General features: G+C 43.0%; 2 protein-coding genes across 3 annotated transcripts in view; both read left to right on the forward strand.

Annotated features, from left to right (window-relative positions):
- Positions 1 to 606: 606 nt before the first annotated feature.
- On the forward strand, positions 607 to 13,927 carry LOC120052722 (mitogen-activated protein kinase 1-like). 2 transcript variants are annotated; one of them, XM_038999802.1, is made up of 9 exons: positions 607 to 985; positions 2,543 to 2,725; positions 4,008 to 4,197; positions 5,015 to 5,131; positions 5,261 to 5,375; positions 6,622 to 6,753; positions 9,508 to 9,617; positions 13,102 to 13,230; positions 13,384 to 13,927. In XM_038999802.1, exons 1-8 carry the CDS (start codon positions 783 to 785, stop codon positions 13,219 to 13,221), a joined length of 1,170 nt encoding a protein of 389 aa, XP_038855730.1. In that variant the 5' UTR covers positions 607 to 782; the 3' UTR covers positions 13,222 to 13,230; positions 13,384 to 13,927. The 2 variants fall into 2 exon arrangements, with proteins under 2 accessions (XP_038855730.1, XP_038855729.1); XM_038999801.1 differs by having other exon boundaries at positions 13,102 to 13,927.
- A 4,802-nt stretch (positions 13,928 to 18,729) lies between these two features.
- Positions 18,730 to 27,819, forward strand: part of LOC120052723 (lysophospholipase D GDPD3-like) — a 32,848-nt gene continuing 23,758 nt past the window's right edge. Inside the window, exons 1-2 of the mRNA XM_038999803.1 lie at positions 18,730 to 19,260; positions 19,573 to 19,615. Coding sequence (XP_038855731.1) covers positions 19,122 to 19,260; positions 19,573 to 19,615 — 182 coding nt within the window. The 5' untranslated portion in view covers positions 18,730 to 19,121. The remainder of the gene's footprint in view (positions 19,261 to 19,572; positions 19,616 to 27,819) is intronic.

The following is a 27,819-nucleotide window of genomic DNA, read 5'->3' on the forward strand; positions in this document are numbered from 1 at the left end:
AAGAACAAATTCTTATTTACAACGACTGCCTACCCCGGCCAAACCCTCCCCTAATACGGACGACGCTGGGCCAATTGTGTACCGCCCTATGGGACTCCCGATCAAGAACAGTTGTGATACAGCCGGGATAGAACCAGGGTCTGTAGTGACGTCTCTAGCACTGAGATGCAGTGCCTTAGACTGCTGCACCACTCGGGAGGCCCTAGGTGAATGCAATAACTGTAAGTCGCTCTGGATAAGAACGTCTGCTAAATGACTAACATGTAAATGTAAAATGGGTTGTAAAAATACATGAAACATGTCCTGGGTGTGGGGAAAATGGGGAAATAAAGGTTTTATCACAATCAACATCACATTGGATCACTTTTAAATGCGGAAGACACATTTCAGTTGAATACATTCAGGTGGAACTGACTAGGTATCCCGCTTAACGGAAGACACATTTCAGTTGAATGTGAACAACTGACTAGGTATCCCCCTTTCCCTTTACCTTTTATTTGGGTTCAGTTTAAATGTTTATATTCAGCCTGCCATCCAGATGGTGGCAGTAACGCATCATTGTTGGGATGTCAACCGCTGCTTAAATTCCAAAGCAAAGAAGAACTAGAAACGAATCCATTTACACACTCTGGAGGGGGGCCTTGAACGACTCGTATTCATCCGTCAACGAAACGAACCAAGGAAATATATTTAACCTTCCTATCAACCTGAAGTCAATTTTAGAGTAGCGCCAGGCCCCCTCCCAAATATTGACTGAAAATAGTAGATTTCTAGACTGAATCATGGCGGATTCGAGCAACAGTGCTGCTTCGACTGGAGCTACAGGCTCGAATACTGGTGCCGTCCGGGCTGTTGAGCCCGAGGGAGCTACTGGAGCTGCGGGGATCAAGCCCGTTTTGGAGGTGGTAAAGGGGCAGAACTTTGACGTTGGCCCCCGCTATGTCAACCTCTCGTACATCGGGGAAGGGGCCTATGGAATGGTTTGGTAAGAGAAAATAAACAGTTTTCGCCGTAAAAACGTTGCCTTCAGTATAAAAAAAATATAAAAAACAAGCCAGCTAAGCTTCGCCTGAAGGCGTTGGCTAGCTCACTGCCTCGTATCGCCTATTAATTGACATAATGACAACTAACGTTATCTGGATGTAAACGCACAATTCTACACATTCCCTTGTTGTGTATTCAATTGCATTTAACGTTACCATTGGTAGTGAGGAACTATTTATACGTAGTTAACTGGCTAGCTAGCAACAGATTGACAGCGTTTGGCTCACTTAACTAACTATAGTAGTTAGGTTTGTAGGTAGCTACTAGCTAGCTACGCTTTGTGGTTTTGGTATGTTTTGATGCCCACCTATTGTATCCAAGTAACGTGCACAATTGCATAAAACGAACAAGCTAGTTTCTACAAGACACAACATACGTCATTTGTAGTACATTGGGGCAAACAACGCTAGCTATCTAGCTAGTTTGCAAACTAACTAGCTATATTATAACCACAGCGCAGGCTAACTTGCTAGCTATAAACGTTATCTTACAATTAGCTACCTAGCTAATAGGCGTGGTTATTATGAGGCTGCCAAAATCTTTTTCAATACAGGAAGTGTGATGAAGTGATTGCGCAGGTCTTTGTAATCTTGATACATTAAACAGTCCATCGTTCACACAGCGTGAGTCGTTTCTTGATGGGTCAACTGTTACTAGCAAGTTAGTTACCGGTAGCTAACTAAACAGTTCGTTGGTTAGTTAACCAACCTCACTGATCATACCACTAGTTTTCTAATAGAAAATGTCTCGCGAGGCTTTCTGTGCAATGTTGCATAGTGCACAAGGTGGGCGAGAGAATTGTTTAATTAAGCAAGATCAAAGATTGAGTTTAGCACGATTTCAGATGTTTTCATTGGTCCTTTTATGGTAAGGGAAACCAGACTTTACAGCTCCAGCTATATGCAGTATCAACATTTTATCTACTTCTTGTAGGTGTATGGATGTCAAGTCAGCAAGGCAAGTTTTGACTTGCGAGTCAGGGCATTTCTGGCCTTATTCAATTTATCTAAACAATGGCTAGGGAAAGTGTTACACCATTATTTCATACTTGACATTTTTTACCAAATGCAGAACTTCCTAGGGCACGCCATAGCATGCACACTCTGAATGTAATCAAAACCGTGTATAGACTGAATATTTATTTTGAATGGCTCAAGAACTTTTACATTTCCTTGACAGTTTTATTTACTAAGTTGTCAATTAGAGCCTAACCTTAATAATTCAATATGAGCCCCTCTTCTGCAATGGTTCCTCTTAGTTGGTTGTCTCATTGTGCTCATGCTCAGGTGTCAGTCATCACTGTGTCACTATTATAAAGAACTGCCATGTCATATGCAATGTGCTGGGCTTATTGTGCAGGTTGTAACTGGAGCCCTCTCTTCCCCACATCTCTTTCTCTCTCCCTGTCTCTCTCTTACATCCCATCTCTCTCTCGCTCTCTCTCCTAACTCTCCCCCATATCTCTCCCTCTATCTTCTCTCTCCTCCACCCCACGCAGCTCGGCCAATGACGTCATGACGGATTCTCGCGTGGCCATTAAGAAGATCAGTCCATTTGAGCATCAGACGTACTGTCAGCGCACACTGAGGGAGATCAAGATCCTGCTGCGGTTCCGCCATGAAAACATCATCGGCATCAACGACATCCTGAGGGCCCGCCGCATCGAGTGCATGAGGGACGTGTATTCTTTTACCCGGAAAGGGGGATACCTAGTCAGTTGTACAACTGAATACATTCAACTGAAATGTGTCTTCCGCATTTAACCCAACCTATCTGAATCAGAGACAAATGGGGAAACTGGCTGTCTCTCTCGCTCTCTCTGTGTGTGTGTGTGTGCTCGATCTCTGCACATTACTAGTGGTGGGTAGGCTAAATAAATACAACAGAATAGGCCTAATTAAAATAATAGTGATAAAGGAACCGAAATATGCTGGGAAGAGCATGCCCAGAGTTCATAGCTGAACAGTACCCGGATTGAAATTGGACTGGGAGAGAAGGCCAACGTTCCATTTTTTTATTTATTTTTTTACATCCGCTCCACCCACCTGCAAAATTACGCAAGCATGGCTCCTCACTCCACTCAGCTCACATGCTCTGGTGTGGTATTTAAAAAATATTCAGCTTTTCTCCACTCATATAAAATGATGTAGAATTGCATGAAATGGGTTTGCCTTCTCTCCCAGTCCAATTTCAATCCGGGTACTGTTCAGCCATGAGCTCTGGGCATGCTCTTCCCAGCATATTTCGGTTCCTTTATCACTATTATTTTAATTAGGCCTATTCTGTTGTATAGTCTAGTCTGTCCAAGGAGTGAGGGTAAATAGTATGCATTTTCTCTGCTATCTACTTTGTTTTACTTATTATTTTGGGTATAGGGAGGGTGAAAAAAATGTACATTTGTGGGAGGGTCTGGTACAAATATATTTTACTGAAGGGAGGGCCATCCATTTTCATTTAAGAGATGTCCGATTTTTCTCCAAGTATCCCTCATTGTAAATAACGTACAGTCCCGAAATGTTTTGCATGAGTGCAGTATTTCCTTGTTCCTAGGTTGATGACTGAACCTTTGTTTTCAGTGTTATAATTACATGCAGAAGCATTGGAAAATAAGCAAATTCATTGGACCTGCGCTGAAGTGGAAATTACTGTAAATGAATGTTAGCAATACGGGGGGGCACGCAATATTGTTATGGGTGTATAAAGGCCTTTATGTTTTCTAGAACTCCACCAAAAATTCACACTTAATACATGGAATTGTTTACGGTCAGGTTCAAATGGATATGTGGTTGTTGACCCGTAGTGCCCGTAACTGTCATATTCCTCCTCATCCTCTGTTGGTTCCCAACTATATAGTGCTGAACCTCATGGAGACAGACCTTTTCAAGCTTAGATCAAACAGAATAACATGGGTTATGGTTTGGTCCCCCTCTGTTCGTTAGGCTCCTTAACCCCTTGTTTCCCAGCTACATAGTGCAGGACCTGATGGAGACAGACCTGTACAAGCTCCTGAAGACCCAGATGTTGAGCAACGACCACACCTGCTACTTCTTGTACCAGATCCTGAGAGGCCTGAAGTACATCCACTCTGCCAACGTGCTGCACCGTGACCTCAAGCCCTCCAACCTGCTCATCAACACCACTTGCGACCTCAAGGTAATAATAACCAGAATACTACTACTAACCCTATATCTACAATACTACTACTGCTAACCCCAACTGTAACCTTAAGGCATGGTTAGCTACCCATTGGTCTAAGATCAGGGATGATATTTATAAAGCGTTTCAGAGTATAAGTGCTGTTCTATGGTCAGTATTGCCTTGTCAATTAATTTTTATTTATTTAACTAGGCAAGTCAGTTAAGAACAAATTCTTATTTTACAATGACGGCCTACCCAGGCCAAACCCTCCCCAAATCAGGACAACGCTGGGCCAGTTGTGCGCCACCCTATGGGACTACAGATCACTGCCGGTTGTGATACAGCGCTGGATCAAACCAGGGTCTGTAGTAACGCCTCTAGCACTGAGATGCAGTGCCTTTGACCGCTGCGCCACTTGGGAGCCTTAACTATTGCCTACCACTGGGCGCGAACTCGTGATACTCAGTGCCGAAGCGTGCTGCTCAGACCACTGTGCTACAGCAGTTCACTAATGGACAGGAGGCACCTGATCCTAGATCAGCACTTTTTCTCTGAGACACTTATGAATACGCCCATGTTTACACTAGCTATCACCCAATCATAACCATTAGAGAGTGGGGAAATCTAACCTTGGACCAGTGGTTAGGGTCTAACCAATGTGTGAAGAAAAGTATCTACTCTATAACCAGAAGAGGGTGTTGTGAAGATTTGCTGGCATCAACAGGCCTGTATTTATTCTACCGATTCTGTTGCAAATTGTTTCTTAAGTGGAAGCTTTGTGTATGTGTGTCTACATGCTTCTCTGTGTGTTTTAACGAGCCTCCTCCGTCAGATCTGTGACTTTGGGCTGGCACGGATAGCTGACCCAGAGCATGACCACACAGGCTTCCTGACAGAGTATGTGGCTACGCGCTGGTACAGGGCTCCTGAGATCATGCTCAACTCCAAGGTGTGTGTGTGTGGACTGTGCATTGATTCCATGTCTGTGGACCATGTTTTCTCTGTCAGGGCTACTCCTAGTTCTTTGATAGTGTGTATGTGAATTAATGTGTTTGTACTAACTGCGTGTGTTGTTCAGGGCTACTCCAAGTCCATTGATATCTGGTCAGTGGGCTGCATCCTGGCTGAGATGCTGTCCAACAGACCCATCTTCCCTGGGAAGCACTACCTGGACCAGCTCAACCACATACTGGGTGAGAGAGAGACAGGGTGCGATCCAAATGGCAGCCTAATCCCTATCTAGTGCACTTCTTTTGACCAGAGCCTTATGGGCCCTAGTCAAAAGTAGTACAATATAAAGGGAATAGGGTGTGACACTCCCTCAAACTTTTGCATGACTTGCTGTGTGCTCTTTTCCGAAATACCCTTTGGAAATATCCTTGACTTTGGCTTCTGTCTGTGAGAAGGGTGGACATGGCTAAACTTACCTGAACTTGCCTTATACACTGAACAAAAATAGATCCTCAGGATCTTGTCACGGTATATCTATGCATTCAAATTGCCATTGGTAAAATGAAATTGTGTTCGTTGTCTGTAGCTTTTGCCTGCCCATACCATAACAGCACCGCCACCATGGGGCACTCTGTTGACATCCGCAAACCACTCGCCCACACAACGCCATAGACTCTGTCTGCCATCTGCCCGGTACAGTTGAAACCGGGATTCATTGGTGAAGAGCACACTTCTCCAGCGTGCCAGTGGCCATTGAAGCTGAGCATTTGCCCACTGAACTCGGTTACGACGCAGAACTCCAGTCAGGTCAAGACCCTGGTGAAGACGACGGAGATGAGCTTCCCTGAGAAGGTTTCTGACAGTTTGTGCAGAAATTCTTTGGTTGTGCAAACCCACAGTTTCATCAGTTGTCCGGGTGGCTGTTTTCAGACAATCCTGCAGGTGAGGAAGCCGGATTTGGAGGTCCTGTGCTGGCTTGCTTCCATGTGGTCTGCCGTTGTGAGGCCGGTTGGACATATTGTCAAACTTTCTAAAATGACGCGGTAGAGAAATTTAACATTAAATTCTCTGGCAACAGCTCTGGTGGACATTCCTGCAGTCAGCATGCCAATTGCACGCTCCCTCAACTTGAGACATCTGTGGCATTGTGTTGTGTGACAAAACTGCACATTTTAGTGGCAATTTATTGCCCCCAGCGCAAGGTGCACCTGTGTAATGATCATTCTGTTTAATCAGCTTTTTGATATGCCACACCTATCAGATGGATGGATTATCTGGGCAAAGGAGAAATGCTCACTTACAGGGATGTAAACAAATTTGTGCACAAATGGATCTCCTGAAACATGGGACCAACACTTTACATGTTGTGTTTTATAATTTTCGTTCAGTATAAATTTTATATTTCCAATTTCAAAGCATTTCAACTGTTTGCTACCTTGTGTACTGCTGAACAGGACCCAGGTTTAAAGTGTGTGATTGGTTGTGCAGGGATCCTGGGCTCTCCCACTCCGGACGACCTGAACTGCATCATCAACATGAAGGCCAGGAACTACCTGCAGTCTCTGCCTGAGAAACCCAAGATCCCCTGGAACAAGCTGTTCCCCAAGGCGGACAGCAAGGGTAGAACACACACACATTATTACATTACATTATAGTAATTTATCTTACCCTGAGTGACTTAGTGCATTCATCTTAGGGTCACTAGGTAAGATCGTCATAGTAAGTAAAACTGTTCTTCAATAAAGCAGCAATTAGCGAAGTCAGTGCAATGTTTAGTGCAAGAAAGGCAAGTATAACAGCATTGTTTTATTTTTTCACACATGCTCACATGCATGTGTACCCACCTTCCCATGCTAACATACACAAAATGCATACATTCACAGTTTTCAAATACATTTGCAAGCATTATATGCATATACACACACTCCCCTTTTCCTAGCTTCACTAGTGGTCCCTGTTCTCCTACTCATGTGTGAGCTTATGGGAATACTGGCTTTTGGTACACCGAGTAGACTTCAACCTAGTTAAAATGGTAACATTAGGTGTCTATCCTTCCCTGTCATGTTGGATTGTGGTATTTATGGATCATCTATTGATTTTGGGAAGAACTATCTGTTTAAAGGTCATGAACAGTAAAAAATCATGTTTTTCATTCAATTTGATGATATTTGGATGAAACAAGATCAAAGTATGTTGACCAAAGTATGAAAATGACTGTTGCTTCTACATTGATCAAGTTTGATCATAAAGTTAGTGGTCCCCTCCCCCATGTCAAACACTTGGATTCAGGAGGTGGGATTATTAAGGGGATAGGGTGACATACCCTAACTCATTTTAATACACCAATGGTAACATGATATTCCCTTACCTAATTTAAATAAGTATAGCCTTGTAACCAAGATTGGCGAAGGGTGCCAAAATGTGACTGTTGGGTGTCAGCAAATATATAATACAAATTTTACACTTCATCTATGGCAAAGATACTTGTATGTTTCCCCTTCCATCTGTGTCTGGTGTTAGCTAGTTACTGGCTAGCTAGGTCTTCAGCCAGCATGAAACAAAAAGGGGAGAAGAGTTGTTCAAAGTTGTCAACACATCTGTCAGTGTTGCTGTGAACCGCATCCCAAGAGACATAACATTGATGCAATTTCGATGTGCTTTGAGTTGCTTTGTGTATCAAAATTAGCTTGATGATTTAACTGCAACACGGCCCCACTGCATCCAAGTTGATTTACACACTACTGGTCAAAAGTTTTAGAACACCAACTCATTCAAGGGTTTCTTAATTTGTACTATTTTCTACATTGTAGAATAGCAGTGAAGACATCAAAACTATGAAATAACACATATGGAATCATGTAGTAACAAAAAAAAAGTGTTAAACAAATCAATATATTTTATATTTGAGATTCTTCAAAGTAGCCACCCTTTGCCTTGTTGACAGCTTTGCACACTCTTGGCATTCTCTCAACCAGATTCACCTGGAATGCTTTTCCAACAGAGTTCCCACATATGCTGAGCACTTGTTGGCTGCTTTTCCTTCACTCTGCGGTCCGACTCATCCCAAACCATCTCAATTTGGTTGAGGTCGGGGGATTATGGAGGCCAGGTCACCTCTAGCCCTTACACAGCCTGGAGGTGTGTTGGGTCATTGGCCTGTTGAAAAACAAATGATAGTCCCACTAAGCGCAAACCAGATGGGATGGTGTATCGCTGCAGAATGCTGTGGTAGCCATGCTGGTAAAGTGTGCACATGCGGAGATCATCCGTTCACCCACACCGCGTCTCACAAAGACACTGCGGTTAGAACCAAACATCTCCAATTTGAACTCCAGACCAAAGGACAAATTTCCACTGGTCTTATGTCCATTGCTCGTGTTTCTTGGCCCAAGCAAGTCTCTTCTTATTATTGGTGTCCTTTTAGTAGTGGTTTCTTTGCAGCAATTTGACCATGAAGGCCTGATTTCATGCAGTCTCCTCTGAACAGTTGATGTTGAAGTGTCTGTTACTTGAATTCTGAAGCATTTATTTGGGCTGCTATTTGAGGCTGGTAACTCTAATGAACTTATCCTCTGCAGCAGAGGTAACTCTGGGTCTTCCTTTCCTGTGGCGGTCCTCATGAGAACCAGTTTCATCATAGTGCTTGACAGTCTTTGCGACTGCACTTGAAGAAACTTTCAAAGTTCTTGACATTTTCTGTGTTGACTGACCATGTCTTAAAGTAATGATGGACTGTCATTTCTCTTTGCTTATTTGAGCTGTTGTTGCTATAATATGGACTAGGTCTTTTACCAAATAGGGCTATCATCTGTATACCACACCTACTTTGTCACAACACAACTGATTGGCTCAAATGCACTAAGAAGGAAAGAAATTCCACAAATTAAATGCATTCCAGGTGACTACCTCATGAAGCTGGTCGAGAGAATGCCAAGAGTGTGCAAAGGGGGGCTACTTTGAAGAATTTTAAATATAAAATATATTTAGATTTGTTTAACACTTTTTTTGGTTACATGATTCCAGATGTGTCATTTCATAGTTTTGATGTCTTCATTTTTATTCTACAATGTAGAAAATAGTACAAAATGAAGAAACCCTTGAACCCTTGAACTTTTGACCGGTAGTGTAGGTGTTTCAAAGAGCTGTCAGTCAAGGCGAGTTCATGAATGTAAACTCCCCCGGCCCACTCGGTATGTCTTTTCAAACTTCCTGGTAGTTAGCCATGAGAGGGGGGGAAAGCATTTTTCTCCGATGTTGAGCATTTCTATCCAAAACACATATTATTGCTGATATTTGAGTAACTCAAAAGGCTTTTACATGGGAATCAGAATGCATGTTAAAGACCTTTTTAACAACACCCGTCTCTCCCTCCAGCTCTGGACCTGCTGGGCCGCATGTTGACCTTTAACCCTATCAAGCGCATCACGGTAGAGGAGGCCCTGGCTCATCCCTATCTGGAGCAGTACTACGACCCCACTGACGAGGTATGACAGCAGCAGGCCGCCCTCACATACTGTAGTGCCTGTCCAGAAACCATCAAAGGCCCTTTTCACATATGAAATTCGTTACTCTGGTACAATTTCCTGAAGCGTTTGAGAATTCTACAAAATATGTTTTGCTTTCACAACACCTAAAAATAGACCACATTTTACATGCTAGCTTTCTTAACGGGCAAAAAGTTCTACGCGGCTCACGCTGTCACGTCACAATACCTGAAACTTTGGTCCTGAATTGTGGTCCCACTACTCCCGCAGGTCCAGGATTTGTTTCAGCCATGGTTCGTTTGCGTTTTACACATGCTCTACAGCACGGATCAGTAGGGATGCGCATCTTTCCCTTTCAAGACATTTCGATGCGTATCTAGATTACATGGGCACTGATACGATACAAGAACAATACATTTTTAGTTTGAAACGATTTGCTGCGATTCAGTTTAGAGAACAAATTGATGTGATACGATTCGATGCACTAACATTTGTTGAATAAACACATTTTCCATTCTAAATAAAAATCTGCTGCTGCTGGTTCTCATGAGCTGGGCATCTCTGAGCTGTATGAATGTAAGCAAGCCCCGTTCAGCAGGTATAGCCAGTAGCTTACTTTTATTCCAGTAAAACACAATTTTCAACAGCGTATAGATAATAATACCCTAGCGAATTATATAGGTTGTCACTCAACTATAGTAATAAAGCCTAATATCGCGTAAGCCATTTTAGCATTTAAATGCTGAAGGACAGGCAGCCTACCTCGCGTTGGTCAGGGTGTCAGGCTGGGCACAGTGCGCAGTTTGATTAGGATACTGATAGGCGTGTAACATTTCAACAAACCCACTGTAGCACTGTACTTCTCATATCCCACTCTGGGCTAATGTGATGGGCTGTAACTGCTGAGTAGCTCTCTGTAGCCCTGGCAGTCCGTCCATACAGTATGTAGAAAGTGCAACACAAGGTGCATTGGATAATTCATTGACGACTTCAGCTTGCTTATATAGAGTGGGTACTACTTGTTTGCTGAAATGGGTACGAGAGAGCGAAGTTCATAATGTGGCGCAAGCACTTTCAAGAGGCGTTGAAAACCCCCTATTCTTCTCAACCACTGAGAATGGGTGCATATCCGTGGCTATAAACATACCTATCGCTCTTGTAGTTTCTTTGGCCTGGTCAGAATCAGCTGCGAAGGCCTGTTTGGATGCACAGGGGAGATAAAGGTTTTTCTTTTTTTAGTTTCCGTCTTGCTCCAGTGGTAGGAATACTGAGGTGATGTCGTCCTGTCAACATGTCAAAATCAAATCCAATTTTGGTGCCATACACATTTAGCAGATGTTATTGTGGGTGTAGTGAAATGCTTGTGTTCCTAGCTCCAACGGTGTAGTAATATCTAACAATGCACACATCTAAAAGTAAAATTATGGAATTAAGAAATGTAGCAATATTAGGACGAGCAATGTCAGTCTGGAGTGTATATGTATGTGATGGGATGTGTAGACATTATGGGCAGTATGTGGGTAGAATATTTTGTATATTTGTAGAATACATAGGATAGAAGTGTGTGTGTGTGTGCTTGCGCGCGCACACAGCAATAGTTAAATAGGATGGCATTGACCAGAATACAGTATATACATATGAAATGAGTTAAACAGTATGCAAACATTATTAAAGTGACCAGTGCATGTCTATGTACATAGGGCAGCAGCCTCCAAGGTGCAGGGTTGAGTAACCGAGTGGTAGCCGGCTAGTTACAGTGGCTAAGTACCAGGTGGTGATACAGCCCGACAGAATGCATCTGTAAAAGTTTGTTCGGGTCTTAAGGCCCAAGCCAAATTTATTCAGCCTCCTGATGCTGACGATGATGGAGAATTCTCCTGGTTTATCGACCCCACCACTCGCCATTGTACAGAACTGGATCCCGGCTGCGTATCACAAAAGGACAGTTTGAAATGCGGCAATTGAGATTTTATTTTGGATTAAAATGTTTGCATGGGCACTAGTTGTTTCAACGGAATAGTCTGAAATGTTGTTTTTTTCCCCAGCTCAGATTGACTCGAGGCATACAACGTAACGTAGGCATAGCCTATAGGCCTAGTGTTTTTATATATTTTCTTTAATTTATTTATTTGGGTTCACAGTGCGGTACGAGTACGGTTATACCCCTAACTATTGATATTCCCTAGGGTTGTTACATGCTTTAGTTCACCACTGAAGGAGAGGACGCATCAGTTGTCACAAAATATGAGATTTTCAGAAGGTAGATGTGAAAGCGCCCTAAGGTGTTATGATTTCGTGTACTGTAGCCTATTTGTTGTATACTGTTATTACACTTAAGAAAATATATGGAACAAAAATATAAACGCAACATGCAATAATTTCAATGACTTCATTGAGATACAGTTCATATAAGGAAATCAGCCAAATTAAATCAATTCATTAGGCCCTAATCTATGGATTAAACATGACTGGGTAGGGGTGCAGCTATGTGTGGGCCTGGGAGGCCATAGTCCCACCCCCTGGGGAACCAGTCTCAGCCAATCAGAATGAGTTTTTCTGCACAAAGGGGCCTTATTACAGACAGAAATACTCCTCAGTTTCATCAGCTGTCTTAGCTTTTGCCTGCCCATACCATAACCCCACCGCCAATATTGGGCACTCTGTTGACATCTGCAAACCACTCGCCCACACAACGCCATAGACTCTGTCTGCCATCTGCCCGGTACAGTTGAAACCGGGATTCATCTGTGAAGAACACACTTCTCCAGCGTGCCAGTGGCTATCGACGGTGAGCATTTGCCCACTGAAATTGGTTACGACAATGAACTGCAGTCAGGTCAAGACGCGGTTGAGGACAATGAGCACACAGATGCGTTTCCCTGAGACTGTTTCTTCCTTGTGCAAACCCACAGTTTCATCAGCTGTCCGGGTGGCTGGTTTCAGATGCTCCCGCTGGTGAAGAAACCGGCTGTGGAGGTCTCAGGCTGGCATGGTTACACGTGATCTGCAGTTGTGAGGCCGGTTGGACATACTGCCAAATTCTCTTAAGTGACGGAGGGGGCATGTGCTAGAGAAATTAACATTCAATTCTCTGGCAACAGCTCTGATGGACATTCCTGCAGTGAGCATGCCAATTGCACGCTACCTCAACTTGAGACATCTGTGGCATTGTGTTGTGACACAACTGCACATTTTAGTGGCCTTTTATTGTCCCCAGCACAAGGTGCACCTGTGTAATGATCATGCTGTTTAATCAGCTTCTTGATATGCCACACCTGTCAGGTGGATTAATTATTTTGGCAAAGGAGAAATGCTCACTAACAGGGATGTAAACAAATTTGTGCACAACATTTGAAAGATATAAGCTTTTTGTGCGTATGTAAAATTATGGGATCTTTCATTTCAGCGCATGAAACATGGGACCAACTTTACATTTTGCATTTCTATTTTTGTTCAGTGTAGTATTTTCATTGTGTTTGTGTAGCCTGTAGCAGAGGAGCCGTTCACCTTCACCATGGAGCTGGATGACCTGCCTAAGGAGAAGCTGAAGGAGCTCATCTTTGAGGAGACGTTCCGCTTCCAGGCCACCTACCAGGGCTCCTGAGACATAGAAGTACACACACATACATACACTTACATCACTCCATAACGATTACTAGAGCTTTGAAAAAGATAGGGCATTCTGGGCATTCTGCTCACACATGAAGACACTTTTAGCTGTGATTTTTCTTTTGTCATTTTCATCTCCTGTTCATTTGTGTTTCAGCTTTGAAGACAAGTGACAAAGCGAGTCTTGAAACCGTCTTGGAGTCTTGAAACAGGAAGACTCCAAACGACAAGATACAAAAACAACATATATACAGCATACAAAAAAAGGACCAGAAACATTTAACAGTTAGTATTTTCTTATATATATATTTTTATTTCTATCGCGGGGAAGTTGTGTTTTTTTGGTAGGGTGGACTGTTGTCTACTTAAAGGAAAGATTCACCCATTTTGAATGTTATTTTGTTTATGTGCATCTCAGCGACGTTCTATTGATTCCCGGGTTATTTCATGTGTATCCTGAGCTATTGCCAATCAAACAGGCAGAAATTCGGATGGTATGTCGTAGCATTGTGATAAAGCCGCTATCACTACACTGTAAGTTAATAGGAATTTGACTGTTAGATCGCAAAAACATCTATAATACATGTCAGAATACTGGCTGATGTCACACGGGAGGTTGTCTTCTCTCGAATGAGCCATTGATCATATTTTTGTGATTATTCCTACCTCGAAATGTGTAATTAAACAGAGGATCCACCACATTTCTCCTATTTGTCTGCTCTTTTTAGTTGATGATGCATTTCATGGTTCCATTGCATATGTCAGACTCAGCTCTACGAGGCACATCGAGCTGCAGGTTAAATATGGTGAGATTGTAGACTCCTAAATTGATAGTGCTGTTTGTTTAGGCAATTTTACAACTAACTATTTTACATGCTGATATTGACTCTGGTGTTATTTTTGTGTAGCTACATTTGCTAGCCAGCTTGCCAGCCAGCCCAGCCCGCCAGCCAGCCCATAAAGAGAGCATTGGATTGTGGGTTTTGTTGTCGAATTGAGCTGCAATTGATTTCCAGTTTCACATGTTGCTACCAACCTTATTATAACAACAGAATGAAACATTTGTTCACAAAAATATTGTCCTTACATTAGTGTTATTTAACACTGTAAATTATAGGAATGAGTGGTGTTGGGTGGATGTTTTCTTTAAGTACTACTGTGCTCATTTTAACCACCATCAGGATACTCTTCCCTCTTCTTTTCCTGCTTTCTGCGAAGTGTGTACTGTTTAAAAAGCAAGAACTTAATCTTATTCTCCCGTCTGACCAACTCCATTTACCACTCTTCCCTGTGAGCCTTTGTTCTTTTTCCCCCTCTAAATCTGTGTTCTTTCTTTCCATCTCTTTCTCACTAGTCACAGTATATGTTACTGTATTAACCAACACCTTAACTGTCTGTCTTGCTCCATGGAATTATTGTTTGAGAAAAAAAGAGAAAGAAAATATGGATGGGTGCTGGTTATATGTGTACATACATGGTTTTGTTTGTGTGATCTCGTGGCGGTTTGGTTTGTACACCGTTATTTGAATGTTTATGATCAGTCAGGAGTCGTATTTGTGTTTTGAAGTTTATATTTGAGAATAATTTAACGTTTTTGGGGGGGACCACTGATTTCTAGACATTCTTTACTTGCAAAAACAAACATTCTATGTTTTACTGGCATGTTGAAGTTTTATATTTCGTTGTATTTTCTTTAGAAATTATGTATGTTGTTCATCTAAATGAACATGCATACATTCTTGAAATGTACAAAAGTGGCAAAGGGAGAGTGGGGATGGAGGCATGGAGATGAGAAATGGCTTGAATCGTCTTTGTACTGTAACCCACAGCTGGCTTTCTCTATCCACACTTATAAAGAGGACGTCAGAGTTTTCAGATAGAAATACATTACCTAGAACAAGCATGATTACCCCACATCTTAGAAATGCTGACGTGATTCCCCTATTCTTTCTGTGCTAGTCTGACTCACTAACACCGATCAGCGACATGCCACAGAACCTCACCGGTCCTTAAATGGGAGGTTAAGAAAAAAACTCCAATCTTTGTTGGAGAGGGGTACCTATAGTATGTTTCTCTTTGCCCAAAACCAAATTCAATTTGAAATCAGCCTCCATATTAGAAAATGTTAAGTTCTCTGCCTGTTTGCCATTCCTCTCTCTCTCCTCCCTTCATGTGTCTGGTATCGTTTCAGGGAGGACAGTGATCTGTAAATATTGTTCATTTATTTAGTTGTGGAGGGTGGCAGGCAGAATCAGCAGATATACAGCTGACATTTACTTTAAGCTTGTGTTAAACTGATAATGGTTACGGTGTCTATGGTAATTAGTGGCTGATTTGCGCTTTGTTTTATGGTGATTGTTGCTCAGAGCTTAACGCATCGCTGTCAGATCTCCGAGTGTCACATTTTCCACTCACATCTAACAGTGGACTGCTCCATTTTGCCATAGCACATCCTCAGCCCCTCAGAAGCTATAAGCCTATTCATTGGTAGAAGTGGCCCTACTTTCAGATCTGGGATCAGTTTAGCCTCTCCTAATCCTTACATTTAGTCAATAGAGGAGGCGGAGAGTAAATCTGAGGCCAGGGCTGTGTTCAGTACGTTCTGGAACGTTCAATTGAACGGAAGCAATGCTGTACTGAACGACCAGTTGAAAAACAGGGATGGGTTGGGTAACGCTGTCAGCATGGCTACTGCCCTTTTTAAAAACGCTGTCAGTTATGAGCAAACACACCTCAGTGTGTTCAAGAATGTTTTTGGGAAACGTGTCGGTCAGTACAAACCGTTCCGCAACGTAGCAAATGTTAAAGCGAACTGAACGCACCTCTGATCGATCAGTGCATATGGGCAGGATCATCCATTCCACACCCCTCAATTACCAGCCATGCTTTACTCAAAGGGCTTTACCCCTCAGGTCGCACCCACCTTACATTTATCTCGCTTCTGATTGGCTGAGACCTCCCAAATCACATCCCAGGTTGCGCTGCCATTCGTTTACTCTTTTTTTTATTTTTTTTTATTATTTCTCCTCCCTCGAACTGATTACTTTCCCCCCCCATCATGGCTAGAAATTAAAGCAGATCTGATTTAAAGGGGAGGAGCATTGCTTGAGTGACATCTGTTCGTCATGTTGGGGGAAGAGGGGTTACTTGCGTCAATCATCTCAATCAGCGCACCTGCACTTTGCCACAGTAACCAAACTTTTTCCCCTTCTGTTTTTTTCTTTCTTGTTTTAGTCTCATTGGCCTATTCTTTTGCGCTTACTTAAATGTATTTTTCCTCCCTCTAATCTGCTTGTTTTTCTGGGCAGATTTTTCATGGAAGCTCACTGGAGCTCGTCACACTTTTTATTGAGTGTGTGCGTGTCAAGTGTCTTAACACACATTTGCGGTGTCCCACCCTGGTCCGCACTGTTTCAGTGTGTGTGTGTGTGTGTATAGTCTGTCATTGAAACACAGCAGACACTACTCCAATCGGCAGGATGTATGCATGTGTCTCTCTGCGTCTGTGTTTTATCGTTTTGAAACGCACTCCAGAGGCTTTCCCCTTACTTGTATCTGCATGTTTGGATTCTTGTGACTGTCTGTCGTTCTCTGACCAAAAGCTGCTTTACTATCCCCCAACCCCTTTTTTACCCCCCCCCCCCCCCCCTCCCCACCAGCGACACGACCCAACTGACCGCCAGTCTCATCGGAGGACCATGCGAATAAACCAACCAACGGGACCATGTTTGCAATACGCAATCACTCACTTTTTCACAGACACACGCATACACACATCCTTGCACACAAAACACACCACATATGTACACGCACACAATACATGAATAAAACATGCATAGTCAGGCCGGTTTCTAAATAATGTCCTTTTTTAAATGGCTGTTCTTATTATTGTTATAGTGATGAGTTGTTTATTTTTTTTAATACTAAGGGAGTTTTTTTTTTTTATTAATGTTTTTATTTCTCTTTTTTGTTTCTCTTATGGTTGTGCTATAACTAGTAGTGTTTTCACAGATATGAGCTATTGAGGGTTATCGTCTATGAGTATTATGAATTAAACAATTATATACATATAATAAATACAATTCCTGATACTGGTAAACTGTCTGTTGGTTTTCTTTGTCTTATGGTCTGTCCTTGTTCATGGTACTGAATGGCAGTTTGGACAGCGTTATAGAAATATCTTAGGATACTAGTGAATTTACCAGTAATATTCGCTGTTAACGTGTCACAACCTGCTAAAAAGAGCAATCTCCTCCCTCCTGTTCCAAGTCAAGTTGTCTGTCCTGTTAGACAACTCTTCTTTCTCCTTTTCCTCCTCGGCATGTCTCTGCATGGGTTCGGTATTCTCCCACAGGGCTCAACCTGTTTACTTCATCAAGGTTTGGGAATACGTAAAGCACGACTTTAGTTTAATAGCTAATGCAGGATTGAGTGACCGACTGCATTTGAGATACTGGTTGGTTACAGAAGGCAAAGGGCACTAGAACGTCTTATAATTTACAGTACTTGCTTATACTGGACCTTGGATTGTGTGTGTGGCCTTGTCAGTTTGGGAAGGAATGCTATACTGGGGAGTGAACCATTTTTTCCCCCTCTGGCATACATGCTATGGTTTTGCTTCTCCGATTATCTAGTTTAGTCTCTCGTTTGCTACTTTTCAGCATTTGTATTGATGTAAACAATGCTGTGCTATACAGTATTCTGCTGAAGTTGCATGCCTGCTTGTGAAAGTGCATTTACATAGCTTTTGACACCTATTCTTTGTTAAGTACACTGTGTGTGTTTGCACTCGTGTGTGATAAAAATGAGTTTACATACCCATCCTTAGTTAAATAAAAGGTGCCTGACGGCATCGAAACCTGCCATGTATCAACGCTTGCTCACACGCCCTTTACCAGCCTATAGTGTTAGCTCTCTCTCATATCTGTTGCTAGAGGTAGCACCCATAATGTTATCATTACATTCATGTTATTTGAGGTTTGCTTTTAATGTATTTTATAGCCGCACTTCGTGTAGGATAGTTCCATTTACATGATTACTTTATCACACACACAGTGAACGAGACTGAGTTTCTGTGTCACAAAAGGCAGTAAAGCCTGAGACTAACAATATATGCCACAGGGAAGGGAAAGAGAGAGGTGTGGGAGGCCAGCTCCTACTAACGGACTAGTATTTAATTAACTGTGATTTTACGACTTCGTGTGGGTCCCAGTTACACAGGGAGAAAGGGAGAGTGCGACGGAGATAAGGGTTGACTACAAACAGAACCCATGGAGGGAAGGAGAGTAGCGTTAGGTGAGGTTATGAGTAAGAGTTTTGCTAAGCATTCAAGTGCAGGTTATGGGAGTAGGACCTTGTGGCACTTCCTTTGGATGCCTCCTTTGGTTGTACCAGTTTTTCAAGTCCTGTTTTTTTTAAACTGTATAAAAGTTGTTACAACATTGTTCTAGGCTGACAGGTGACCAATGGACTGACGGAGAGAGAAACCGAGTGATCAGAATAAGAGAAGGAGTAGTAAAGTGGAGGATAGAAAGAGAGAAGATAATTGTGTGAAAGAGTCAAGTGAAGTTTATAATATGACCAGGTCAATTGAGTGTCTTTAGATGCACTTGAAGAGGATTTGGAGTGGTTTCTACATTGGCTGTTAGTTACCTGTGTTATGAAGCAGCTCGTTGGGGGATAGCTGAAAATATTGAAAGTATTTTATTACAACTTGTAGAACAAGGGACTCATATCTGGCAGGTTATTTTCCATCAGTACACAGCCTGACACTTGTAGGTGTTCTATTCATTTATTGTTAGAGTATCTAGGAGGATCCAAGGACCTCTGCCTTTTGATACTGCGCCTAATTGCCTTCGGACACTTTTGAGGACCGTTTGTTGAGGAGAATTGATTATGGCCAGTTTCCTGTACTTTATCCTTCCGGCCCTAGGGGGCTACACCCTGACGTCGCTTTACCTGTTGAAGAACCCTCAGATCCTCCACAAGAAGAAACGGGCTGCCTTCCACTGCACCCACATCTCACACAGAGGAGGTAAGGAAGGAACGGTGGAGGGATGTAGTAGTTACCTTGTTGTTTCACTTTTCATCTATAATCATTGATGTGAATGGACTGGACTAGTGAAAGTGGAATGTTTGGAGCCTGTGGTGTAGCTGCAAGCAGGAATGCTGAGTGACTATTGATTTGACCCAGAGTCACACTATATCTGGATAAATATTTGGCTCTGATTTGAACTATCCTGTTAGTTCAAGTCAGTGGGGATCAAGGAAAAGCAGGCTATAGAGCGAGAGTCTTGGAGCTGGATATGACACTGACGTTCTCTGCTTTTCTGATCTGTGTTGGCAGGAAGCGGCGAGAGGATAGAGAGCACCATGGAGGCTTTCACACAGTAAGTGACCAGCCCTAACCAAACCTGACTTCAGATCAGTTACAGTGCGTATCATAAGTATTCACCCCCATTCGATTTCTTCACATTTTATTGTGTTACAAAATGGATTTAATTGTATTTTTCTTAAACGATCTACCCCAAAATAAATTTTTTCGCCATTTTTATAAAGGAGGCAATACATGTTAGAAACACCTTCGGCAGCAATTACAGATGTGATTCTTTTTGGGTAAGTCTCTAAGAGCTTTGCACACCTGGATTGTGAAATATTTGCCCATTATTCTTTAAAAAATACTTCATGCTCTGTCAAATTTGGTTGTTGATCATTGCTAGACACAGATAGTGATTTTCAAGCAGATTTAAGTCAACACTGTAAGTAGGCCACTCAAGAACATTCACTCATTGGAGGCTGCTGAGGGGAGGACGGCTCATAATTATGTCTGGAATGGAGTCCATGGAGTGGTAACCACATCTTTAATGTGTTTGATATCATTCCATTTACTCCATTCCAGACATTGTTATGAGCCGTCCTCCCATCAAATCAAAGTTTATTTGTCATGTGACATGCTTACTTACAAGCCCTAACCAACAGTGCAATTTTTAAGTAAAAAATAGGTATTAGGTAAACAAATAATTAAAGAAATAAAAAACAGTAAAATGACAGTGAAAATAACAGTAGCGAGGCTATATACAGGTGGTACCGGTACAGAGTCAATGTGCGGATGTGCGGGGCTAATTGAGGTAATATCTACATGTAGGTATTGTTAAAGTGACTATACATTGCTGCAACTCTCTGTTTATCATCTGAGTATAAGAGAGAGGGGGGGGGGTCTTGAATGGCAGGACACAATGCAAATAGTCAGGGTAGCCATTTGATTACCTGTTCAGGAGACTTATGGCTTGGGGGTAAAAGCTGTTGAGAAGCCTTTTGGTTGTAGACTTGGCACTCCGGTACCGCTTGCAATGCGGTAGTGGCTGGGGTCTTTGACAATGTTTAGGGCCTTCTTCTGACACTGCCTGGTGTAGAGGTCCTGGATGGCAGGCAGCTTAGCCCCAGTGATGTACTGGGCCGTGCGCACTACCGTCTGTGGTACTTTGAGGTCGGGGCCCGAGCAGTTGCCATACCAGGCAGTGATGCAACCAGTCAGGATGCTCTCGATGTTGCAGCAGTAGAACATTTTGAGGACCCAAGCCAAATATTTTCGGTCTCCTGAGGGGGAATAGGTTTTGTTGTGCCCTCTTCACGACAGTCTTGGTGTGTTTGGACCATTCTAGTTTGTTGATGTGGATACCAAAGAACTTGAAGCTCTCATCCTGCCACACCACAGCCCCATCAATGAGAATGGGGTGTGCTCGGTCCTCCTTTTCCTGTAGTCCACAATCATCTCCTTTGTCTTGATTACGTTGAGGGATAGGTTGTTATTCTGGCACCACACCGCCAGATCTCTGACCTCCCTACAGGCTGTCTCGTCGTTGTCGGTGATCAGGCCTACCACTTGTGTCGTCTGCAAACTTAATGATGGTGTTGGAGTTGTGCCTGGCCATGCAGTCGTGGGTGAACAGGGAGTACATGAGGGGACTGAGTACGCACCCCTGAGGGGCTCCAGTGTTGAGGATCAGCGTGGCAGATGTGTTGCTATTTCAGCATGTCATGTGGAAATTGGTGATGCCACTCCAGGGACTGGCGGTGTGGTTCCTAAAAGGTGTGCACCACCTGAGACCGGTTTCTAAACCTATTGCATCCAGTTGGGATTTAGCTTTGGTTTCAGATGCTCTGTGCAAGGACCCCTTTAAAACCACTGGAGTCTTTGGATCTGAAGATCCTCTCCTACAAGCCCTCCTTGCTCGTGGCTTTGGCCTCGGCTAAATGCGTTGGGGATCTCCATGCGTTATCTATACACTCTTCCGGCACACAGTTCGCCCCTGGAGACTCTAAGATAACGTTGTGTCCAAATGCAGCCTTCGCCCCGAAAGTCATGAATATGTCCTACAGGTCATTAGCTTTTGATCTATTTTTTCTTCTGATGAGCAATAGAGGTTACATGCCCTGTGTCCAGTACAAGCTTTACGCACATACATTGAGCGGATCCGGGATATCCACTTATGTGACCAGCTTTTTGTCTGCTTTGCTAATCCAGCTCCCTTTAGGGCGCTCTCTAAGCAGCGTCTTTTCCACCGGATTGTGGAGGCCCTGGCATATAGCGGCAAAGGTTACTGAATGGTGTACACATCCACTCCACCAGGGGCATTATTTAAAGGGTTGACCGTTGGGGATATTTGTTGCGGCGAATTAGGCATCACCACACACTTTTGTGAGGTTTTATCGCTTGGATGTCACTGCTCCCAGTTTAGCCCACAGCGTGCTTACAGCTGGAAGAGGAAAGGGTCATTAGACAGCACGCAGTGTACGCAATACCCAGACTACTGGGTGGTCTGCCATGGGTCATTTCATTTGGTATCCGTTGGGCCCGGCTTGGGACGGGATTCTAGTTTCCCATACTTGTGTTGTACGGAGAGTACTGACTGAAAGGGAACTTAACCTTATGACTATAACTACTGTTCTCTGAAGGAGGGAAACAAGGTACAACACCTGTTTGGCCCTGGACTCGGTGAAGAGCGGTACTGTATTGAAATTTTGTTGTACTTTTATATGGTTGAAAAGGGCAAGTATAATGCGAACGTCTAGCAACCCAAAGGTTGCGTGTTCGAATCTCATCACAGACAACTTTTTAGCTAATTAGCAGCTTTGCAACTACTTACAGTTTTTTAGCTACTTTGCAACTACTTAAAATGTTAGCTAACCCTTCCCATAACCCTTTTAGCTAGCCCTTCCTCTAATTTGTTTTGATGATGTGACATCATGAAAGACAGTAGAACCACAACTGTACCTCTGTTTGTCTACATTTCTTAATTATGAGGTTTGCATCTGAATGTTGTATAAAATTAATTATTAAGTATCCAAATGCTTTTGAAAAGATAGAAATGGGATTTTAGTCTTCTACATGAGAAAATGTTTTTCTCATGTAGAAGAGCGGTACTGTATTGAAGAGCGATTGTCCTGGTGAAGAGCGGTACTGTATTGAAATTTTGTTGTACTTTTATATGGTTGAAAAGGGCAAGTATAATGCGAACGTCTAGCAACCCAAAGGTTGCGTGTTCGAATCTCATCACAGACAACTTTTTAGCTAATTAGCAGCTTTGCAACTACTTACAGTTTTTTAGCTACTTTGCAACTACTTAAAATGTTAGCTAACCCTTCCCATAACCCTTTTAGCTAGCCCTTCCTCTAATTTGTTTTGATGATGTGACATCATGAAAGACAGTAGAACCATAACTGTACCTCTGTTTGTCTACATTTCTTAATTATGAGGTTTGCATCTGAATGTTGTATAAAATTAATTATTAAGTATCCAAATGCTTTTGAAAAGATAGAAATGGGATTTTAGTCTTCTACATGAGAAAATGTTTTTTTTATGTAAAGTTTACCAAGTCAGTAACCACGCCCACGTGAGCACAGTAATTATGCGAAACGTAATGGAATGCCCCTTTTCCCTGTTTAAAAGGACGCGCTGAAGAATTAACATATTAGACCAGTTATGTTCAGTGCCAGCTGAAAAGGTTACAAATGGTTCAGAAATCTACCACTCTATAGACCAAGCGTGAGCCGAGTGTTGCGAAATGGTTGTAAACTCTGAAACTATCGATCACTACAGAAGAAGCAAATCCTAGACGTCGCCTTATCAGTCTGCAGGTGGAAGCGTACGTAGCCTAGGACGAGAACATCGACAACCTCTGAAGCATTCTAACGAGATCAACTCTGAGAACTACTGTACAAGGTACGGTGAAGTATCCATTCTTACCACCACCACGACCAGGAGTTCTACCTAAGGACATGGTGATCTCTGAACCAGAGTCGTACACCCAACATCTCCGTGACCAAGGATTTGAACGATCAAGGACAGCTCAGTCATAAATACATATATTGCATTCTCTTTTCCCGACTGAGCGAATTTGAGTGCTTAAGAGTTTGTATTTTCGTGAGCGTAGCTTCCCAATGTCCGATAGAGTAACTCCTTTGTCTCCTCCTCTCTCTGAAATCGCCACTGTGTTATACCCAAACTGTCCTGTTTTGCTAGTCTTCTAGAGACAATTTACTGTATAATGTTTGTGTATTCTGTAATTGTTTAATTAGTTAGTAAATGAATAAATAATTGAGCTAATTCATCAATAAAGTAGGGTTAGTGCAGACTACAACAAATGACGCCGTTCAGAATGACTGAGGTAATAATACATTAATAAGGGACTGTAATCGATAAGACATGAAAATATCTGAAGAGTTCAATTTGGGAAATAGTGACTCTTTAAACATTTTCCCATGGTGCCCCGACTTTTTAGTTCATTAATGTTACCAGATTAGTTTAATCCCATAATAATAATTACACATAGAATTGATTTGATATAACAGTCTTCACATTAATGAGAAGTCACGTCACGACAGTATGCTTGTCATCGTTAAGGACTGGGGAGAATTTCAGGATAAAAAAGATACAGAATTGATCTAAGCACAGGCAAAACCTGGTTCAGTCTACTTTCCACCAGACCCTAGGAGATTAATTTACCTTTCAGCAGGACAATAACCTAAAACACAAGGCCAAATCTACACTGGAGTTGCTTACCAAGAAGACAGTGAATGTTCCTGAGTGACCAAGAAGACAGTTTTGACTTAAATCTACTTTCAGGCAAAACCTGAAAATGGTTGTCCAACAATATCAACAAACAATTTGACAGTTTGTAGAATTTTGAAAAGAATAATGGGTAAATGTTGCACAATCCAGGTGGGGAAAGCTCTTAGAGACTTACCCAGAAAGACTCACAGCTGTAATCAATGCCAAAGGTTCTTCTACAAAGTATTATACAACGGGTGGGTCTAATATCTTGTGTTTCACTGAGTCATGGCTGAACGACAACACGGATAATATTGAGCTGGCTGGGTTACGTCTGGTAAGACGAAGGGTGGGGGTGTGTGTCTATTTGTCAATAACAGCTGGTGTGTGATGTCTAATATTAAAGAAGTCTTGAGGTATTGCTTGCCTGAGGTAGAGTACCTCATGATAAGCTGTAGACCACACTATCTGCCAAGAGAGTTTATCTATATTATTCGTAGCTGTCTATTTAACCACTACAAACCGATGCTGGCATTAAGACCTTACTCAACGAGCTGTATAAGGCCATCAACAAACAAGAAAATGCTCATCCAGAAACTGCGCTCCTTGTGGCCGGGGACTTTAATGCAGGCAAACTTAAATCCTTTTTACCTAATTTCTACCAGCATGTCACATGTGCAACCAGAGGGAAAACAACTCTAGACCACCTTTACACCACACACAGAGATGCATACAAAGCTCTTCCTCGCCCTCCATTTGGCAAATCTTACCATAATTCTATCCTCCTGATTCCTGCTTACAAGCAAAAACTAAAGCAGGAAGTACTGGTGACTCACTCAATACGGAAGTGGTCAAATGAGAAGAATGCTATGCTACAGGACTGTTTTGCTAGCACAGACTGGAATATGTTCCGGGATTCACCCAATGGCATTGAGGAGCATACCACCTCAGTCAACAGCTTCATCAATAAGTGCATCGATGACGTTGTCCCCACAGTGACTGTAGGTACATATCCCAACCAGAAGCCATGGATTACAGGCAACATCCGCATCGAGCTAAAGGCTAGAGCTGCCACTTTCAATGAGCAGGACTCTAATCCGGACGCTTATAAGAAATCCCGCTAAGCCCTCAGACAAACCATCAAACAGGCAAAGCTTCAATACAGGACTAAGATTGAATCCTACTACACCGGCTCTGACGCTTGTTGGATGTGGCAAGGCTTGCAAACTATTCCTGACTACAAAGGGCAACCCAGCCGCAAGCTGCCCAGTGAGGCGAGCCTACCAGATGAGCTAAATGCCTTCTATGCTCGCTTCGAGGCAAGCAACCCTGAAGCATGCATGAGAACACCAGCTTTTCCGGACGACTGTGTGATCACACTCGCCATAGCCGATGTAAGCAAGACCTTTAAACAGGTCCACATTCAGGCCACGGGGCCAGACGGATTACCTGGACGTGTATTCAGAGCATGTGCGGAACAACTGGCAAGTGTCTTCACTAACATTTTCAACATCTCCCTGACCGAGTCTGTAATACCTACGTGGTTCAAGCAGACCACCATAGTCCCTGTGCCCAAGAAAGCGAAGGTAACCTGCCTAAATTACTACCGCACCGTAGCACTCATGTCGGTAGCCATTCAGTGCTTTGAAAGGCTGGTCATGGCTCACATCAACACCATCATCCCGGAAACCCTAGTCCTACTGCAATTCACATACCGCCTCAACAGATCCACAGATGACGCAATCTCAATCGCACTCCACACTGCCCTTTCCCACCTGGACAAAAGGAACACCTATGTGAGAATGCTGTTCATTAACTACAGCTCAGCGTTCAACACCATAGTGCCCACAAAGCTCATCACTAAGCTAAGGATCCTGGGACTAAACACCTACCTCTGTAACTGGATCCTGGACTTCCTGACGGGCCGCCCCCAGGTGGTAAAGGTAGGCAACAACACGTCTGCCACATTGATCCTCAACACTGGGGCCCCTCAGGGGTGTGTACTTAGTCCCCTCCTGTACTCCCTGTTCACCCACGACTGCGTGGCCAAGCACGACTCCAACACCATCATTAAGTTTGCTGATGACTCAATGGTGGTAGGCCTGGTCGCCGAAAATTATGAAACAGCCTATAGGGAGGAGGTCAGAGACCAGGACAACAACCTCTCCCTCAATGTGAGCAAGACTAAGGAGCTGATCGTGGACTTACATGAAAAGGAGGGCCGAACAGGCCCCCATTAACATCAATGGGGCTGTAGTGGAGTGGGTTGAGAGTTTCAAGTTCCTTGGTGTCCACATCACCACAAACTATCATGGTCCAAACACACCAAGACAGTCGTGAAGAGGGCACGACACCTTTTCCCCCTCAGGAAACTGAAAAGACTTGGTCCCCAGATCCTCAAAAAGTAATACAGCTGCACCATCGAGAGCATCCTGACCGGTAGCATCACACCTGATATGGCAACTGCTTGTCATCTGACCGTAAGGCGCCACAGAGAGTAGTGCAATACGGCCCAGTACATCACTGGGGCCAAACTTCCTGCCATTCAGGACCTATACACTAGGTAGTGTCAGAGGAAGGCCAAAAAAATTGTCAAAGACGCCAGTCACCCAAGTCTTAGACTGTTCTCACTGCTAACGCACGGCAAGCGGTACCGGAGCACCAAGTCTAGGTCCAAAAGGCTCCTTAACAGCTTCTACCCCCCAGCCATTAGACTGATGAACAATTAATCAAATGGCCACCGGGATATTTACATTGAACCCCCCCCCCCCTTTGCTTTTATACTGATGCTACTCGCTGTTTGTTTATCTATGCATAGTCACTTTACCCCTACCTACATGCACAAATTACCTTGACTAACCTGTACCCTCTCACATTGACTCTCTGTCTCTTCGACATTTCAACATTGTTTCAATATTCAAACTCAATCTCAAGCTGTCCCATAGTTATGAAAGTGTCGGGAGTCAGGATGAGACAGACAGACAGACATTTCTCAGCCAGTCGAAATCATGAATCAGCTGGCATCATTTTCATGGATATATACAAAGAAATATCAATTGAAAAATGATCAAATGAAATGAAGTCCGGCTAGTTTAAAACTTCTTGTCAATAGGGGGAGCTGTTAGCACTATTTTTTTCTTGGTGTTCCCAAATTAAACTGCCTCGTACTCAATTCTTGCTCGTACAATATGCATATTATTATTACTATTGGATAGAAAACACTCTCTAGTTTCTAAAACCGTTTGAATTATGTCTGTAAGTGAAACAGAACTGGACTTAGAGCAATTTCCCTATGTGGAGTTGAGAATGCAGATTTTTCCAAACCTGTTCTCAGACCTGTGTATAACTTTGCCTGTCTTCTATTGGTTGAGATGCACTGCATACGCCTTCCCCTGGGTGTCAGCGAATAGAGGGCCTTGAAATGGAGTCTCTACGCAGTTCAGAAAGTCTATAAATTGATTGGAATCGAGGTGTCCCTTCTTTTGCTTCTTCGCGCTGACGCACTAAGGACATTGGGATGTCGTTTTAGAAGCTCCCGTTTTA

Source organism: Salvelinus namaycush, chromosome 8 (genome assembly GCF_016432855.1).
Source record: "Salvelinus namaycush isolate Seneca chromosome 8, SaNama_1.0, whole genome shotgun sequence".
NCBI lineage: Eukaryota > Metazoa > Chordata > Actinopteri > Salmoniformes > Salmonidae > Salvelinus > Salvelinus namaycush.